General features: G+C 37.8%; 1 protein-coding gene across 3 annotated transcripts in view; it reads right to left on the bottom strand.

Annotated features, from left to right (window-relative positions):
- The window catches only part of BNC2 (basonuclin zinc finger protein 2), a 336,975-nt gene that overhangs the window by 222,345 nt on the left and 95,994 nt on the right, over positions 1 to 18,636 (bottom strand). The window contains exons 1-2 of one of the 3 annotated variants that reach the window (XM_086629488.1): positions 16,061 to 16,081; positions 15,114 to 15,314 (exon numbers count right to left, since the gene is read on the bottom strand). In XM_086629488.1, coding sequence (XP_086485614.1) covers positions 15,114 to 15,314; positions 16,061 to 16,081 — 222 coding nt within the window. Of the gene's footprint in view, positions 1 to 15,113; positions 15,315 to 15,451; positions 15,476 to 16,060; positions 16,082 to 18,636 lie in introns of those variants that run through there. The other 2 variants (XM_086629487.1, XM_086629489.1) reach the window with 2 other exon arrangements.

Genomic DNA, 18,636 nt, shown 5'->3' with positions numbered 1-18,636 from the left:
TACATTCACCATTTTCAGAAAAGATAAACACAGCAGAGAAGGAAATGATAATATAAAAACAGCCTGGCACGTGAAATGAGGAAAAGCATTGTAGACTATCTGGCAAGACAAAGCACAGAAACGTTACTTTGCCAAAATTAATAGCATCTGAAATTATACTCCCGTCCCAGTACTCTCCCCCAACCTCATGCCCAAATTAAAGGTATTTTATCTAATTCCCAGTTGAGACGTTGCTAAAAGTGGTAAGTCACAGCTGTGTTGACATTGAACTTCTTGAACACGGAATACCAACGTCACACTGACACACTTTGCAGATGCTTCGTTACAAGCAGCACCAGTCACTTGATTTGAAATACCTAACCTAGCTGTAAAACAAACTGTTAATCTCCAGCCTCTTCCCCAGTTAAAGTCTTTTTTACAGCTCTGGAAACACACCAACACCTTATTGTGTTTATCCTAAACTTATCTGCATTTTGATTGGAATTTGACAGTGACCAGTGGTTCAACTCAACGGTACCTCAGACACCGCCGAGAACAGGCTCCACTTACTCATCGTTTTAACTAGACGCTCCCTTTTTGTTGCCACAGAAATCTATAACACGGTGACCTTCAATTTAAAACACAAACTAATTAACTATCCGTTCTGTTGAAAAATGTTAGTATAATGTTGGTATCTCACTTGCCTGGAGAATTTCAATTATGAACAGACTTAGTTTTTCCTTGCAACAAAAAAGTGCCAGACGTCAAATTCCTCACATAGCTAAATGATACCTTTTTATGGCAGATGTTCGTATTTGCTTTGGTACACCTTGTTTCAGAAAACTGTATTCTGATAGCGCTTTTCTTCAGTCAACAAAATTACAACTAGCCATGTAGGCCAGTGCACTGTAACTGCCTAGTACAGAAATTACAGCCCTGCTGCAACATCTGCACAAAAACGTCACTTCTGAAGGCTGCAAGGGTTTCATCCAGTTCCTGATATGCCATTTAAAATTCGTGCTGGTGTTAGAAGCATCGGCTTCAATACCTCGCCAAAGCCAATGACCAAATTTGGTACTTTAATCATTACTTTAATAATCACAGCGACCTCTGAGGTTTTACCTTCATCAAGACAGATACTTTCTAGACTACAGCTGTCTAACACGACAATCCCTTATGTTCCGAGTGGTTTTACAACAGCCAATGACTATCACACGTAAAACTTACTGCAAAGCTCTAGCAACACTCTGTTCCTTACAGAGCTGACCAGCAGTCATATTTCACCCCAATTAGGAGGCAAGGACCATGTTTCTCCAAACTGTACTACAAAAAGCCAACTCAAAAGCCTACAGTGCAATTCAGCAAGCATTTTTTAAATCCTTATTTTGTTTTTTAAATATTTCAGTCTATGGGGTTTTGTATGGTCTTGGGGCCACGGATGCCTACATTTCTAGAGACAATTTCTAAAACTACATTAAGGTAGCAGAAGAAAAAAATATCCTGAATTCCAATCTAGAGAATATAATGGATAAAAGCAATATTAAAAAAAAAAAAAAAAAAAAAGAAGAACGTTGTATTTGGTATCATGGAATCAGTGACAGTTTTGCAGTTCTTTTCAGTGAGTCTCAGAAAGCATATATGGTTTAACAATGGATATTATTCATAATTCAAAATCGAGTCTTTATCAATCAATTACATATTTAAAAATATAAAGAGAAGCTATGTTCATTAGATGCCTAAGATGATTACAGATAATATCACAAAAATCCATTTAGAGTAGGCAAAGTAATATACAAGTATTGCTAAAGATGAAATTATTTAGAATTCAAATCATTCTAAGGACTGCAGAGTTAGCTTCAAGAGAAATACTTTTCAAATGGACTAATACGATTTTCTTTAGATATGTCCAGAGCCTGTGTTACGGTGGTTACACAGATACATTATTCATGTACTTGATTCATTAAAAAATTATTTACAAGGATGCTCTATTATTGTAATGTGGATTTTTTGCATGGAGGCTGGGGTGCATTATGACTAATTCAAAGGGAGAAGAAAGAAAGGGTTACAGGATTCATAAAAAGCATGTAGACGAGATTCAGACTGGCACACAGTGTGTGATAAAAATCAAATATGGAACATAATGGGACATATGGAAACATATCTTTTGTGCAGGGAAGGATGAATCACAAGTTCACAGCTGGAATTTATGTGGATCCTTATTTAGTAGAGCATCTGTAGCCACTGTTTAGCTACATTCCCACATCAACAACAAAATGGTGCCACAGAAGAGAACACATGCATCAAGCTCCAGCTGGTATCTGCGCCCACCACTTCTTTCTTTTCCCTGAAGCCACATTTAGTCAGTTTTCTTTTTACAGTTTGTGGGTGTATAAACACGCATATGCAAGTCAGTGGATAGAATCAAAACACCACACCTGGCCACTGCTGAATTTAGGAAAGGATGGGGGATCTGGTACAGAAGGAATAGCTTCAGAAAAACAAAACAAAACAAAAAAACCCCAGCCATTTAAATTGACTCTCATGTCTACAGCTTTACTTTATGCATTTTACATATTTATGTACTTCATGTACTTTACATGTTAGAAAAGTTTTATTTCTGTTCGGTATCACTAAAAAAGGCCTTTAAAATGAAAACTGAAAAATTACAGAAAACATAATTTCTATAGGTCCATTTGGAGAAAACCAAATTTCAACTTCGTAATTATAAAACTGCATAGGGATTGAATTGCTTTAACATTTTTACACCCAACTTTTAGCTTCCCAACATCAGCGAGAAGCAAAATAAGAACACAGAGAAGGACATCATTTCATGTCTAAGCAACTTTCATTCAAAAGATACATAAATACCAACTAAAGATGTTGAAAGCGGGCTTGATTTTGTTTTGAGAATTTGTGATGTTGTTTGACTTTTTAAGATAATTGCTGTCTATGCTATGAGTTAGTTAATTCATTTCTTTCCACTGCCTTCTGAAAGGTTTCATTAATGAAGATATAGATTAATGAAACATACATTTTTATGCAAGAATAAAATTGCATTTTAAGGTAAAAAATGCCCAGCACTGAGTATCAAATGATTAAAAAAAAAAAAACAACAGCTAGCATATGTCACACAGTTTCTCTTAAAAGTGTAATTAAAATTTTGAAGAACCTAGATTTTAAAGGTCATACTTCTACAAATATTGCATTATTTGAAACTGGAATAAAATGCTCTAATGCTCTAATCCTTTCCCCAAATTTTACTTCTACAATTAGTTTTTCACTTAATATGTATTTTAGATGTGTTCCATCACAGAACAAGTGAAACATGAATTACATCTTCCTGAGAAGAGACTGTAGGAAAAGCGCTCAGACCAGTTCTGTGCTTAAAGACTGTATGTGTATTGATTTCAGTAAGAACAGGACTAGGCACTTAAAATTAAAATTTTCTACTGTTGTCAAGTATTGTTTTTCCACAGAAACCTTTTGTATCAGCAGAAGAGTCTGAGACACCTTGGTTTTGACCTGTAATAGTGTGCTGACAGGCTGACTACCTCAAACAAGCTTTCACAAAGGAAAAAAAACAGATAGAAATTCTTTTAAATAAATTTTCAGGTAAATCTGATGATGTAGGAAATTCACTAACCATTTTTACTGTTGTAAACATTTTCCATGTTCTTGATCATGTTCCAAACCCCAGCTTTTACTTCTCTCCACTTCAGCCACTAACGAAACTACTCTCACTAACGAGAATACATCAGTATGTATCTACTTATTTTTTTCCTCAATTTTTAAGGAAAAGAAAACAAAAAATGCCACTTTACAATGACTGCTATGCCAAACTGGAGAAGCAGAATTTTCCTTGGAATGAAATTTCACCTATCATGAGAGAGCTTCTACATTTGTCAAGTTCTCGTAAATAACTTATCTTTGATTTGCTAAATACTAATCTAATATTACAGCTCTGCAACTAATTTCATTTTTTAAATATTTAAGGTAGGACAATGTCTTCAGAATGCTACATCAAAAGGTAAAAAAAAAATTACTCATTTCCAAGTGAATTAAAATGTTTCAGTTGTCTTTCTTATTTATCCCTGCAGAGAAAAATCAACATCTCAGTAGATTCCAAAGCAATACTTCAGGAGGTCTTGCAAAATAGGGTAATAATATTCTATTTAGATTGCTCTCTGTTTTGTGTTTAAAATGTTTTTTGTATTCTAAGAGGGAAGCAAATTGGGAAGAAACTGGAAATTGTACATGGCACAAGACAAACACAATCAGCCATACACATTTCTTAATGTAAAATAGTGTCTACTATCCAGTTACCACTATTCCAGTAGAAATCCCAACATTTTATTAAAAGTAGAACAGTGATAAGAAAAGGTAATAAGAAAATCTATGATAATGAGATCTCATGTCAGACAGACAGATGCCATACCTTATTTCTATACCTGAACAAAAACGTATATAGTGAGCTGAGGGTTTTTTACAAGCAGAAATGAAGTGACTGATAGCCTCCAGGTTAAAATTTATTTTCCTTAAACCAATCTGATCATTCTTTCTCGTTCCCCCTCTCTCTCTTGCCCCCCTGCCCTGAATGGAACTTCAGCATTGCATTAACAATGGACTGGTGGATAGGAGGATCTATTAAAATGAGTAACTCACTGCGTAAGGTACCTTTCTTGCAGTATGCTCCATCTGCATGAAGCCAATGTTTTGGTGTGCTGTCTGCTGCTGTAACCAGTTCTCTCCCAGATATCAATGAAGCTGTGCATACATTTTATTTTTTTATGCAAATTATGGCTTTGGAGAGGTCATGCCTCAACACCATTGAATTAATAAGCAGCCAATCTGTGATATAAGGAACATATTTATAATCATCAATCACCTCTCAGATTATTACATTGTTTGCAGAACATTATAAAAACTGTTAAGTATCAGGCATTTTTTTACGGCATTCTGCATAAAGATGCAGCAAAGCATATGAATAAATCTCTTTTTGGGGAAGCTTGTATAGAGAGCACTTTTCCTGCTATCTTTAAGGACACCAGCTGTTAAAGAGTGAGCTGTTTCATAAAACTGTTTGTACACCGATGTTCGAGTTACACTTGAGGGATATGGTAATTTAGAAAACGGATTTTTGTTTAAGGCTTTGAATTCTTAAAAAACCCCACCCCACCCCAAACCCTGAAAAAACTCCGCAAATAAATCACATTATTTAATCTTGAACAAAAACCGTACTGCTTACAATTTGTAGCCCAAATGATAAAGTTCTCACTCACACAGCTATTATGTTTTTCCTGGTTTAGAAACAGTAAGCCAGAAGTCGTTTTTGCTTTTCATACCTGCTTTCCACAACCCCTTCCTTCCGTGCATTCTAATTTAAAAGAAAAACTAATATTAGATAAAGCAACACATAATTTGACAGCCTACCAGTTAAATTCTGACAGGGTCAATAAAATGAGAGCTTGCAGGAGTCCCAGATGAGGAACACTTTCATGAATGCCTCCATTGTGTAAACTCTCCGTATATCCTGCCTGCAAATGACAGTCATATGCCACCAGCTGCAGGAGGCATTCCAGCAATGTCAACTGCTGTGGGGCATTAAGGCAGGGGAGAGGAGTTGGTACTTCTTTATATTTTTCCCTGGCTAGGGTGAGGGCTGTCACGCTTAACTCATTTAAGTGTTATTTTTCTAAAGACTACGGTGTTTATTTAGAAATGTAAGAAAATATATAATTAAAGCCCTGCTAATAGAGCTCCACGTTTTAATAGTAGTTTTATTATATAAAGCCAGCTGGAAGTAATTATTTTCTTCCTTGCATACTCTTCATTAGTTTGCACCTCCCTAAGACATCTATTTTGGATATTCTTATCAAATTTATGTATTTTAAAAAGTAAACTGTCCAGGGAACAAACAGCCACCAAAAGTTACGATAGGAAACGAGAAAACACCCATGTCCACTACTCAGAAACACAGTCCCTACTGCTTCTGAGGAGACTTTTCCTATGTGCTCTATTTTACAGACTGCCATAAAATTTAAGTTTTGGCTAATTCCTGCAAGAAGAAAAATACTTGACACATTTTTAATTAAGAACTAAGTCCGAACACAGTGATACAGGTTGGTAGTTTTCATTGTTTTTAAAGCACTCACTGATGTCCAAGCTGATTATTTTTTGTGTACTAAGTCTGTGTAGAAAAAAAAAGTGTCCAAGCGTTCTGAGTTTAATTTTCCTGTTTTTCTTGATACTTATTTTCTCAAATAAACATAAAGCTCGTATTTGAGATATAGGAATTCAAATATACTGAGGGGTCCTTCTAAAATATTAGCGATGCCTTGGTTAAGAAAACGTACAAAGTAGAGATCAAACTGAGACGCTTTTCAGCGCCTTCCATGTGATAAGCCAGGGCATCACACGTTTTTATCATGCTCCTGCATACAGGCACTCTGAAATACAAAACACTGAACTCTTTGCATGTCAGCACCTACATTCAGCCATCCTTGGAAAGGATGCTTCTCCTCTCTGCCCCTCATCTCTTCCTATAGCCCCTTATAATCAAGATCGTTTTGATTATTCAATTACTACCAAGAAGAGTTTTTCTTTTAACACATGTTCAGATATACACACAGACCAAGAAAAACTGTAGGGAAAGAAAAATGAGGAAAGGCATAAATAAATAAAGGATATCAATAATGATCTATCATAAAATGACATTTTGCCGTTGTACTTCCGCAGGAGCCGTAACATCTCACAAGACATCCTTCTGAAAGCAGCAATAAAACTGCAGTACAGTACACAAGGTCTTGTATTCTGTGCAGGCAAAGGGCAATGAATATGCTAAAAGGAAATCAATCTGCATAAAAAGATCTGACAATAACATCTTCAGGTTTGTTTGGTTTTTTAAATATTTTTTTTCTTAATGAGAAAACAAAGAAGATAGAACATTCTGGGCAGCCAAATTTCTATGTACATGAGAGTACTTCCTTTCAAATTGCAACTTTATTGATTAAATTACCTTTTATCCTATTGTGTTGTTTCTTTTCCTAAAGAAAAGTTAGCAATTCCAGTTAGCAAGGAGTTTCGTAAACATTTCTTCTCCAATTTAGTTTCATGTTGAATTACACTGCCCAAATATCATTTGTAAGACTTCTGGTTCAAAAAATTCAAAATTTCAGAGGAAAACTGGAAGCAACCACAATTTTGCACTGGCTTCCAGGTTAACCCATGAAAACCTGACCTTTCAGTAACTTATACATAAAATCATACACAGGCCCATAATGTCTGAAAGATCAGACCTGACTAGGGACTTTAACAGAGAACCTAGTTTAATGTCTGGATTTTGACAAAACAGAAAGGCAAGTGTAGATTTAAGAAAGTGCAATGCCTGCCTTTTTTTTTTTTTTTTTATGTTGTTCGTCTCCTTAGTGTCTAAATAACAGACAAGATTAAAATACACAAGAACAACTTTCTTTACCACTGTAGAATCTCGTCTTGCACGTTTAGCTTCATAAAAGTTACACGTGTACAGAAGGCTTACAGAACTGAGCTCCTAGTTACAACTCACTCTGAAGGCTAATACACTGCTATCTGTAATTCTGTACCTAAGCTATACGCTGTCCTTGATGCATGACAGGGCCTCCAATGACATGAATGGAAAACACATGCTCGGATCACGGTGAGGATATGATCCTTTATATTCTATTTTCCTCTCACTGGTGCACACCAAATGTTGGATTGTTCATCTGAAAAGAACTACATTGTATGACATTTTCATTCAAACTGTTCAAAGCCAGAAGAAGTATTGCGTTTTAAAGTTACCGATCCTTTAAGAAACACATATGCACAGAATCAGGTAAGTTATCTCCTTCCCTGGAATCCTGGTTAAATGAAGTTTAAAACAGAACCACCACAAATAAACAAATCATGTTCATCTGGTGTGTCTCACTGTTCCCCAGGTTGTTAAAAATTGCTGAGAAAAAGAAGAGCAATTAAAGCTCTTTTCCATTTTAGTCGCTGTAGGTACCACAAAAAAAAAAATAAACCAAAACAACCAGCGACATTTACTACTCTACTCAAATTCTTCTATCAGGGGCATTTTCCGAAACACACAGGTAGGCAGATCACAGCATTGATCCCTACTGACGTATTGGTGTTGTGGTCCATTTCCAAATAAACACCACCTCAAACATCACAGTAAGTTTACCTGTCAGCGGCAGTACGTGTCAGCTTTAATGACAGCCCCAATATAAATTTTCTCACTTTCCATAACGCTTCTATTTTTACACTTTGTAAGAGAAGCTTGCTGACTTGTGTGCTGTGCACAGGAAGGAACGGCAGGATCGGAATCGTGTCATTTTCTCCATTGAGCTCCCGTGCTCTGTAAGTGGCAGATGACACTCTCTCCTTTCCTTTGCACAAGTGCACAGACACGCATCATCGGTAGAGGATGGGGATGCAATGGCTTCCCGAGAGAGTCAGAAGAGCATCAATGGTACATTGTTGGCAAGTTCACACTGATCAAAGCAATGCTGAGATGCTCACTGCCCGCCCCCCGAAAGAGATGGCCTCTCTGTGACAAAATGTTGTGTGACACAGCCATACAAGTGGCACTGTGTTCTTTGTCAGTGAAGGAAAATCATTTAGAAAACAGTTGTCAAGTATTTCAGCACGGGAAAGGAGGCATTAGGGCATCACTATAACGACTGGGGCGAGCGGTAACAAAGCAACAGATGCTTGTCCATAGGCTGACGTACAGTCTCTTATTTTGGACGTTTGTTAGACAGACTGATGTTAAGCTAAAGAATGCATTTTGCCTCATTGCAAAACTATACATAAACACACAGACTTTCGTTTAATAAAACTGCCTTTTAAGTTTACCCCTTTCTACCGGCGGGCTGGGCGAAAAATAAATCCCGTAATTACAGTTTATCTAGATGCTGAAATTTTGTCATTGTGCTCTCTGAATGGTAGTAAAAAGCTGCATTAGTGATTCTCTTTCTGAACCAAAAGATTAAGAGACAGCAACAATGGAATTCTCCCTTTCTCCCTCTTCTCTGTTTCAGCCTCTTCTTTCTTGAGCCAGTATGATTCATCACCTCCTGGGTATACTAGGAGCCCCAAGTTTGGAAATTCTTCTAAACTGTGAAGAACCATTAGTCTACAAGGCAAATCCTTTTACAAAAGCACAGGCGCTATTGTTTGAGAAAAATAACTGAGCAAAGAAAGCTACACGCAGCACATGTTTCGAGCATTTCTAGTAAAAAGTAAAAGCTCTTTAAAGCTTTTGTTTCTGATTGTACTTTATGACGGCAGTTCTGTATCAGTGAACAGAGTGTTCCTTTGCAATCAGCACAGTGTCACAACGACCTGGCAAATGTGAATGCTTTCACTATCACTACAGTCCTTGCAATCTTGCCTCAGCTGTGACCCATTCACTTTTGCCCCAACTTCACTAAGATGCCTTACTCAGCATCTAATTAGTTAGGGAAGATTTGCCTTGGCTCTTAACCCTGACATAAGAGCAAGAGACTTTGCTGCTGTTATATACCAAATCTGTTCTGTCACTACATTAATCAAATCCCCATAAAACTATACATGAATAAGTAACTACTAAAACACGAAAGTAGAAAAATAGAAAACAGAAAAACTATCCATTTTGAATTGTTAAACACGAGTGCTTATTGCAAAATATATTTGAGCATGTGCTTTAATATATGCTTCAATGCTACATGCAGATTTTACAGCTTTGTGCATACACATCTCAAAGTTAAGCAAAGAACTGACAGCGTTCTTAGCACATCATCAACTAAAATATACAATGGCACAAATATGTTCAAACACTGTATATATGTGCAAGATTAATATATAGAGAGAGAAACGGGAAACATTTTGCCATGCTTCAGTTCTCCTGTAAATACTGAACACAGGAAAAGAAGCTATCGAGAGAGGTTTTTTTGTTTTTAATCATGTATCATGCACATAGTCATGTATCTGTCACTGCATGTACTTGTATGTCTAGTGCTATATGCCACACGAAACATCCTGCGCTTTCGTCATGCACAACATTTCCTAATGCCTCTATTCTGAGGCACATCAGAAGCAGCACAAAATTTTTGATGCAAATATTTTTAATTTGCTGAAAGGACACGAACTATCACAGGTCAAAACCATACTTTAGCAAAATATCCAACAAAATTAAAGCAAGTGTCTGAAATGAGACATCATAACCTGATAAAGCTTCTGAATTCATACTAGCACATGAACTTATTCATGAACAACAACAAAAAAACCCACCTGGGCTCAGCTAATCTTTAAAGTGGTGCGATAAATATATATATATATTAAATAAAATCATCATGTTTGCTGACGCTAACTGACAAAGGCGATTGTCAACTACCTTAAACTACAAAATACATTTTACCAGTGTTAATCTTCCTCCCAAAATGTTCATAATAAATCAATGCATGGAATTATAGCCTGTTGTCAAATTACGTTTGAACTCTTTTTGCATGTACACCTACATTAAAAGAATAGTTAAATGCTACAGTAAAACAGTTCATTACTTAATAAATGTTAGAATTGCATACAACCTCTATGACCAGCAACCCAGGAACATTTAAAAAGCTTTCACCTTAGACATTACACTACGCTCCTATTTTTAAATAGTGGTTCAATAAACAGTTTACGTGCCTATGTCTACATCACTGTTAGGAACTATCAGATTGAAGAATATAAGTACAGCTCGAAACAGGCAGTGCATGTTGTATACAATTTAATATTTCTAGCCATATTAATGCACACTTCATGTAGGTTTATTTAGTTTTCCTTGGAATAAGCATGCATTTATGCAAGGAAAAAAAGTTGAATTTACTGTACCATATCTCTCGTGAACAGACACGTCTATATTAATATACATCATTGATTTAATTTTTAGTTTTCTTGGCTTCCCGCTCACCTATCTAGAAGTGATTTCTCTGGTGATAACTAACACATCATGCTAATGAGAGAATCTAATGTACAATAGAGAAATGTCACTACTAATAATATTTGCATGAAGTTAAATAAAGCAACTGTAAGAGAATGTCAGACAGTTGTTCTTTAATAAGATACAGTTACACAATGAAATTATGTTGTTAATTTTGTTACATCATTGAGTGAATCCTAAATTACTATATAATGACGCACAGATCCATTTATAATTCTGATATACTGCTTTTTCACTCTCACATCGAAAAAAAGCTTCTGGAAAGGCTATTACTTTTTTATCTGAAACGGATTAAACCTACTTCTTTCTTAACAAAAAGGTACATGGCTCTGGCATTTTGTGTCACTGTGGGTTACAGCCATTTCTCCTACGGTCTCCTTTCTGAAATGACTTAAAAGTATTTTAGAACAACATTACAGCCCTTAAGGTAACTGGATGAAGAAAAATGACATTTCTTCTTCTGACAAATGCACAAAACATTTATGAAAGCAGACAATCACAAAAGCCTGCTCTTTTTAATCAATCAAAACCAGACCTTCTTTTCTGTTGTTAACAACTCCTTGCCAGAACTAGAACGGGCAGTGGGTGCCCTGGACTTAACCAGATGAGCATGGAAGAGAAGCCAAGGGTTTCTGCTCATTCTCGACCTGTCACTGATCAAAGTGACCCAAAGAAGCACTCCTTTTTAAAAGTTAAGATTTATGCCCTTTGAGGTTATCAGACATTCTTCTGTATACAGAATGGGATGACCCCTTTCAAGCAAATCACACGCTTTTACATGGACAAAAGGTGCACAGGCAAAACAATGCAGTCAAGTGGCCATGTCATAAACTTCTCACAGGTAATTTAGGAGACTATTCCTCGTCTTCTCTCACCTCACCAAAATCTAAATTTGCTCTGGAATGTGGAGATGCCATTTTCTTGTGCTCCCATTCTCTAAGAAAATAGTCCAAAAATAAATACCATCATATTTGCTACTAATGGCCCAAACCTGTACAATCAATCCTAATTTTTCTAACACACATAAAGTTCCTTGTCATAATGAAGCAGGTTCTCCTCTCATTCTGAGAAAAGTTATTCATTCCTTAAGTATGCAAATAGCAGTACAGTGTGAGTTGAGAGGTAAGAGGAGGGAGGGATCGCAAGGTTTTGTTCTGTTCTAAATCATTCTTCTTGCCATGCTCCAATCTTTGTACTAAAAACCTGCTTGAGATTAAGTTACAATTCCAAGGAAAAGTGATGGGGCTTGGGGTTTTTTTTCTTCTGAAAAACATGTTGGAAAGCCAGCATTATACTTAGAAATTTTAAAAAGAAATGTCTCTAGCATTACTACGTATAGCTGGAAAAGTTTCATTAAACAGTTCTTTCAAACCATGCCAAACTTTGCTTGCAAGTTATGCACATTTCATAACTTCATGTTATTTCTGCTCATGAAAACAATTTTTCTTAAAGCATAGGAAAAAATTTAAAAATACTTACATTTCCAGAAGGTGGATTGAAAATAATTAACTAACAAATAGATGAAAATAGGTAACAGAAAACAATAATCAAAATTTTAGTGATTTAGAAAGAAACATTGGCACTTAGACACAAATTTGCAGCTGCATTTGCACACAGCCTGTGCTGACAGTCTGCGCGAGCTAGCAAGTTATAACAGCCTTAACAAATCAGGAATATAAGACAAAATAGTACTCTTAAAGAGGAGAGAAACGCATTTAGCAAAATAACTTACCCTCCTCTTAAAAGCATGATGAAAGCATTTTTGGACTGAGTATGTTTAGCACATGATAAACAAACAAACAAAATATGACAAGGAGATTAACACACTACGCGATCGGGTTAAGTACAGACTTTTAAGAAACAAATCTCTTCTACGTTACCACCTTTGCAGTGCTACTGTGTGTGCATTCCAACGGAAGGATACACACTGATGCAGCATCTACCACACATTTAGTCATTTAGCACATTACTTCTCTCCTTTTATACAGAATACAACATGACCACGCATGTTAAACAATGTACAAAATCTGGTTAATACTCAAGAATTAGCACATTTAAAATATTATTTAAAAAAAAACAAATAGAAACCAAACAGCCTAGCTTACGTGCATAAATGTTTGGTTTGGTCTAATGAGCTAGTTGTCTCAAATTATTTGACCCCCTTACACATTGTGATGCTCTTTTATTTAGTTTTGTTTCCTTTCTTTGTCAGTGTTGGACACTTTCTGGTATTCCAGGGACCACAGAGGCTAAAACCGTTGAAAAAGGTCTGATACTAAACCGGCAATCTAATACTATCTATGTGGTTCAATCGTTGTTTATCAATTGATCATTAACTGGATCTAGTTATGTTAACTCTTTTGTGGCTGAAATGGAAAGAACCTTTTCTCCACCCCAAAAATTTAATCTCACTTCTTGCTAAAAGAACACAACAGGTAATTGGAACAACTGCTTTCGGTGCTATTGCTCAATACCAATATAACCAAATATGTTACGTATCACAGACATGCACACAGCTGATAAGGCCTGTGAGCAGTGCAGCAGCAGTTCACACTTCCTAGTGCCAAGCAGTGTTTTTGAAATGTGCATCTCTACCAGGAAATGAACTTTTTTACTTTCAAGAATGGGAAATTGAACAGAGTTGCTTATTTGCCTTATGTTGATTACATTCTATACCAGCGTACTGTATCAGCAGTAATCAGGGTCCCTCTACAGGATATATCAAAATATTCCTTATTCAAATGCCTTCATCCTGTCCTGAGCTATACTGCTTAAACTGTCGTCCACAGGCAACCGCTATTGGTTATTAACTATCTGCTTCAGAGTTTTTCTTGGCTTTAAAGTTTTTTTTAATTAAATTACCGTTTTACAACCAGTATCCAGGCATGCTTTGTCACCGTAAACTATAAAAACCTAATTACTTTCCTTCTCTTTTCTCACAGTACAACGCCTCTCAGGTAAATGGGTTCATTCATCTTATGTCCAACATTAAATAAAAGTCTAATATTAATATACAAATCATTTACTAACTCCTCTTTTGGCTAACGCAGTATTTCAATTATTATCAGTCAGCGTCAGACCATAATTGGAAACTAGTTTTCAGAAAGGCAAAACGTCCCCTGGTAGGGAGTCACCCTGTTAAAAACCGGCAGGTTGAACTTCCCTCCCCTGCTTGAGCCCCATCCAAGCTGAAAGTTTCTCCCTCCGTTTGGTTTTTTTTTTTTTCTTCTCCCTCCTTTTTTTTTTTTTTTTTTAACCCCCTTCTTTTGCCCCCCGCCCCCCCCTTCCTTTCCCTTCACCCAGAAGAGCCAAGCAATTGTGCAAGATTAGCTACAACACGCAGGACGCATGGTATCACCAAGTGCATGGTACAGAGACACTGGCTCCTGTGATTAATTATCAGTTATTACTGGCCTTGCAGTAACATTTTCGCTTTCCCGTCAGAACCGGCATACCAAGCTGCCTTAAACGCGGCCCCCGGTGAAGGAGCAGCTCTGGGGAGGACGCCAAGGCACAGCTCCGCAGAGAGGGGGGGGAGAAGGAGAGAGGGAGCGAGCGGGGAGAGGGAGCGGGAGAAGGACCCGAGGACTGAAACTGTCTCCTCTAACGACCCTCAGCTCCGCGCTGGCAGCAGCTCCAGCAGGACGGCTCGCCGCTCCTTCCCTCGGAATAAAACTGTGCTCTGCCACATGAAGTCAATTACGCCGCTCTGAGGGGCCCCCTCAAATTTAGTATCAGTTTGATTTGGGGGCTTATGCGCTCGGGAGGAAAGAAAGGAGTTTTGCTGGGATGGCAGATACTTTTATTTATGGGACGGGGGGGAGAGCGAGGGGAAAAAGACTGGAAGAAAACAAAAGCAAACAAAGAAAGAAAAAGAGCCTTACTACGAGCAAAGCTCTATTTGGGAACTTTAAAACAAATGCTTTGCTTTTACTTAAACCTTCAATATTTTTCCCTCTTTTAAAAAGGAGCCCTTAGGGAAGCAATGAAGTAACCATGCACATTCCAATGACATAGTTATGACAGTTCAGAGGCTAACTATGTAGTGATGAATGAAACAAAAATGAAACGTGGAAAGAAAGAGAAAAAGGGAGGGAAAAAAAAGAGCACAAAAAAATGCCATGTTTTACAATAAACAAAAGTAACGTACCTGTTGGGACATTCTGAATAAGAGGTTAGTGTCAGTGTTCTGCCATGTCCCCATGAAACCAGAGTCGGTCGCTGCCGTTCTTGTTCCGAACTGCATGGAGTTGTCAGTGCAGGAGTCTCTTAAAGTCAAGTCTCTTGCCCTCTTTCGCTCTCTGTGTCTCTGTGTGTGTCTGTCTCTCACATCCACTTCTGCCTCTTCTGACTGAAAAGTGAAGGTGGATTTTTTGAGCCTCTTGGCAGCCAGTAGCAGGAGTGTAGTGTAGTTAAGAAGCTAGCTGCACCGTGCGTTTCATTTGGGAAGGGGGGATTCAGGGGAGAGGGTCAGAGCTTCTTTCGCACCTTCAGCACAGATACCCCTATCATTTATGCATAGATTGTGACTCCCCAAGCTCGCCTTTGCTCAGTTTAACAGCTGCCTGTCAGGTGTGCAGGCAGCACTGAGGAGACCCAACCATCAGCTTCAAACTCTCAGCCACTGGATGTCATTGGATAGCAGAGCAAGGAGTCAACTGCACTGCTCCACTGTCAGGCACCAAATGACATCCTGCACTAACCCTTCAGTCTACAGATACACAGATACACACACACACACACGCACGCACGCACATTCTCTCTAAGTAGCACAATGATCAGAGTGAACTGGGAGAAAGAAAAGGCTGTGGCCCTTTCCCTGTCTTTCTCTGTTTTTCCTCAACAATGCTGTCAAGTACAGCATGTAATATCTGACACTTGCCTACCACACAGGATTAACAAACCTTGGGAAAAAAAAAAAAAAAAGTGAAAAAAAAAAAAGGGGGAAAGGAAAAAGCAAGCAAGCAAGCAATTACTCTTAAATACAGCCAATACTCACTTAGAAGTAAAACATAAAAGTTGGCCTGGTTATTTTCTAAATATTAGTCAGACAAGAATTGTGGGATAGTCCGTTCCTATCCCAAATAAAAGTCTTACCAAAGAGGGGAAAAAAGACATGATCCAACTCCTTTTGAAATAAAACCAGAAAGTCATACGCGCATTTCGTCTCTCACACCCCTCTCTTCCCTTGCCCACTGCTAAGTGTCTTAAGCAGCATCGCAAGCAAGAAAGGATGGAAAAATGAAAAACCTAGCCCTTTCTTCCCCTCCCCCAAAAGATCAAAAGTAGTTTTTTTGTTTTGTTTTGCTTTTTAAGTAGCTAGTTGAAGCAGATACAATACACCTTTCAAATCGTAAAGAACAAAGAAATGAATCACAGCAGAAAAGAAGCCAGTCCCACACAGTTAAAAAGTAACGCAAAAGAAACAGTGTTTTTCCTTTAAGATATTTCTTCTGTACTTAAGGTACAGTACTATATACCAGGATAAATACTACTACTACAATACTGGTTTAATTACAACGGCTTTTTAAAGTGAATCTTATTTGAAAAATTCTCTTACCCACTTCATCCTTTACATACAGACAAGAAATCACAACTCTGCCAACAAACTTCATAAATGTAAAACAAAATTCATGCAATCTCATAAAAAAACGGCCAGAGCATTAAAAAAAAAAAAAAAAAGAAAAAAAAAAAGAGCGCTATCCTTTCCAACATAAGGAACATTCATCTTCTAATAAAATCTACAAATTTAGGAGGACAAATGTACCACTCACTGCTTTTTTCTTAACTCAGGAATAACAATAAACCTCACTCTCTGAAACAACAAAAGAAACAGAAGAGAGCTTCAGTGGCAGCTCTGTGTCATTAGTGTGCAATGAGAAAAGATGAGAAGATGTACACTATGTTGACACAAATGTGCCTTCCCCTCTAGACCCTACATCTCTTGAAAGCTTTTCTGTTAAACTTTCCTCCAGTACAGCACCATTAAGTACAAAAAAAAGTCTCAAAAGCAGCAAATTCAATATCCAAGAAGAAACAAGCAAGAACCCCAAGAACTGTTGCCTTAAAATATATTAAGTCCACCTGTGGTCAATAAAAATATTCTCTACTGGGGAGGAGAGAATGACACTTAGGAGTCAATTGTGCCAACAGTGGCTGTACCTTTACAGCTAGCTATTAGCCCCTCAAACTCCCTCTAAAATTTGCCAGCCTCTTCATTTCTGAAGTGGCACTCAGTGCCTCAGTCAAGCTGCATGCTCAGCTCCTGACCTTCCCACTAATGGCTGTTATTTGTGGGAGGCTTAAGGACACTGTCAATAGCAAGCTTCCTCCTCTCCGTTCTGCATCTCTTGCGTGCTCTCGCTCGCTGTCTTTATCTCCACCTCTTACCACCCCCCCTCCACCCCCCCCACCCCCACCTCCCCCCCCGCCTCAGTTCTTTTTCCTGTCCTGCAGTCCTCTCCTTTCCCAGAGAATAAAAAAAAAACAAAAAAAACCACCCGTGCACACACATGCATGCACACACGCTCGCACGCACGCGCGTGCACGCACGCACACACACACCCCCCAACAAAATCAACTGGCATGCAGCAGCAAGCACCTGCAGTAATAGACTCTTTTATTAAAACTGTTATTCTGCAAGACTTGAAATTCCCGGTGGACCAGGCCATGTCAAAGCCGATATAATTAACTAGAGGCTCAGCAACGGATCAATTACCAGACAAGCAAGTGATAGTGAAATCAATGAAAGATCATCAGCCACATTATCAGTGTTGCAACTCATTAGGGTAAAACTGAGAAATGTGCTCAAAGCGAGCCCAAGCAAGGTGGCATTACAAAACAAAGGGCTAATTTGGAGACCCTGCTGTGAACAATCTGTAACAGAATTAGCCTTTTTTTTCCCCTAAACTGCAGAGCTCAGTAACTAAATGTGACAGACTGAGAGAAGCAGTTTATTAAGACACCAACTCCAAGTTTATTTAGTTCATAAACTCTCTCCTAGAAAATCAATACAGTCTGTACAGGGTTATTAGGCTGACTAGCTAATACATCCAAATCTGGTCTTCCCAAGCAGAAATCTTGGCCAGAATGCTACAACCTCACATGAAATCAAAGCACATTCAGATCACTGCATCAAAGCAGGACAATCATTTAATTGTCAAACGCGTGACTTCGCATCACAGCTTCAGAACATTTTAAAGAAAGAAATATTTCCCCCCCACTAACTAACATGACAGAAAAGAAACAAAATTTTGTCTGCCAGTTCCAGTCCAGCTCGGGTCATCCTTAAATTTACAGCACCTACGTAGCATCTCGTTTGGCATAATAATGCCAGCATATAAAACCAAGAAAACAAATACTTACTGGATTTCAAACAGGGATATGAAAAGTAGTAGTCACTAAGGAGATAAAAGTAATCATTGCAGGAAAAATACAACAGAAGTACACCTCCTGCAGTAGCAGATTAAGCCTCCTCTAACTGTACAGCAGTACGGGGGAAAGAAAAAAAAAAAAAAAAGAAACAAAACCGACCCAAAACTTAGCAAAAATTGTAAAAATCGGAATCCAGGCTTAGAACCCAGTACTTCCCTTTATAATCTATTGCCCTCTGCTTATTGCCATAATGCCTTTGGAGGCAGAAATATTCTTCGAATCATCTGTGGGAAGCATAG

This window comes from Tauraco erythrolophus, chromosome Z (genome assembly GCF_009769465.1).
Source record: "Tauraco erythrolophus isolate bTauEry1 chromosome Z, bTauEry1.pri, whole genome shotgun sequence".
In the NCBI taxonomy this organism is placed as follows: Eukaryota; Metazoa; Chordata; class Aves; order Musophagiformes; family Musophagidae; genus Tauraco; species Tauraco erythrolophus.
This window is presented reverse-complemented; position numbering and strand designations above follow the sequence as displayed.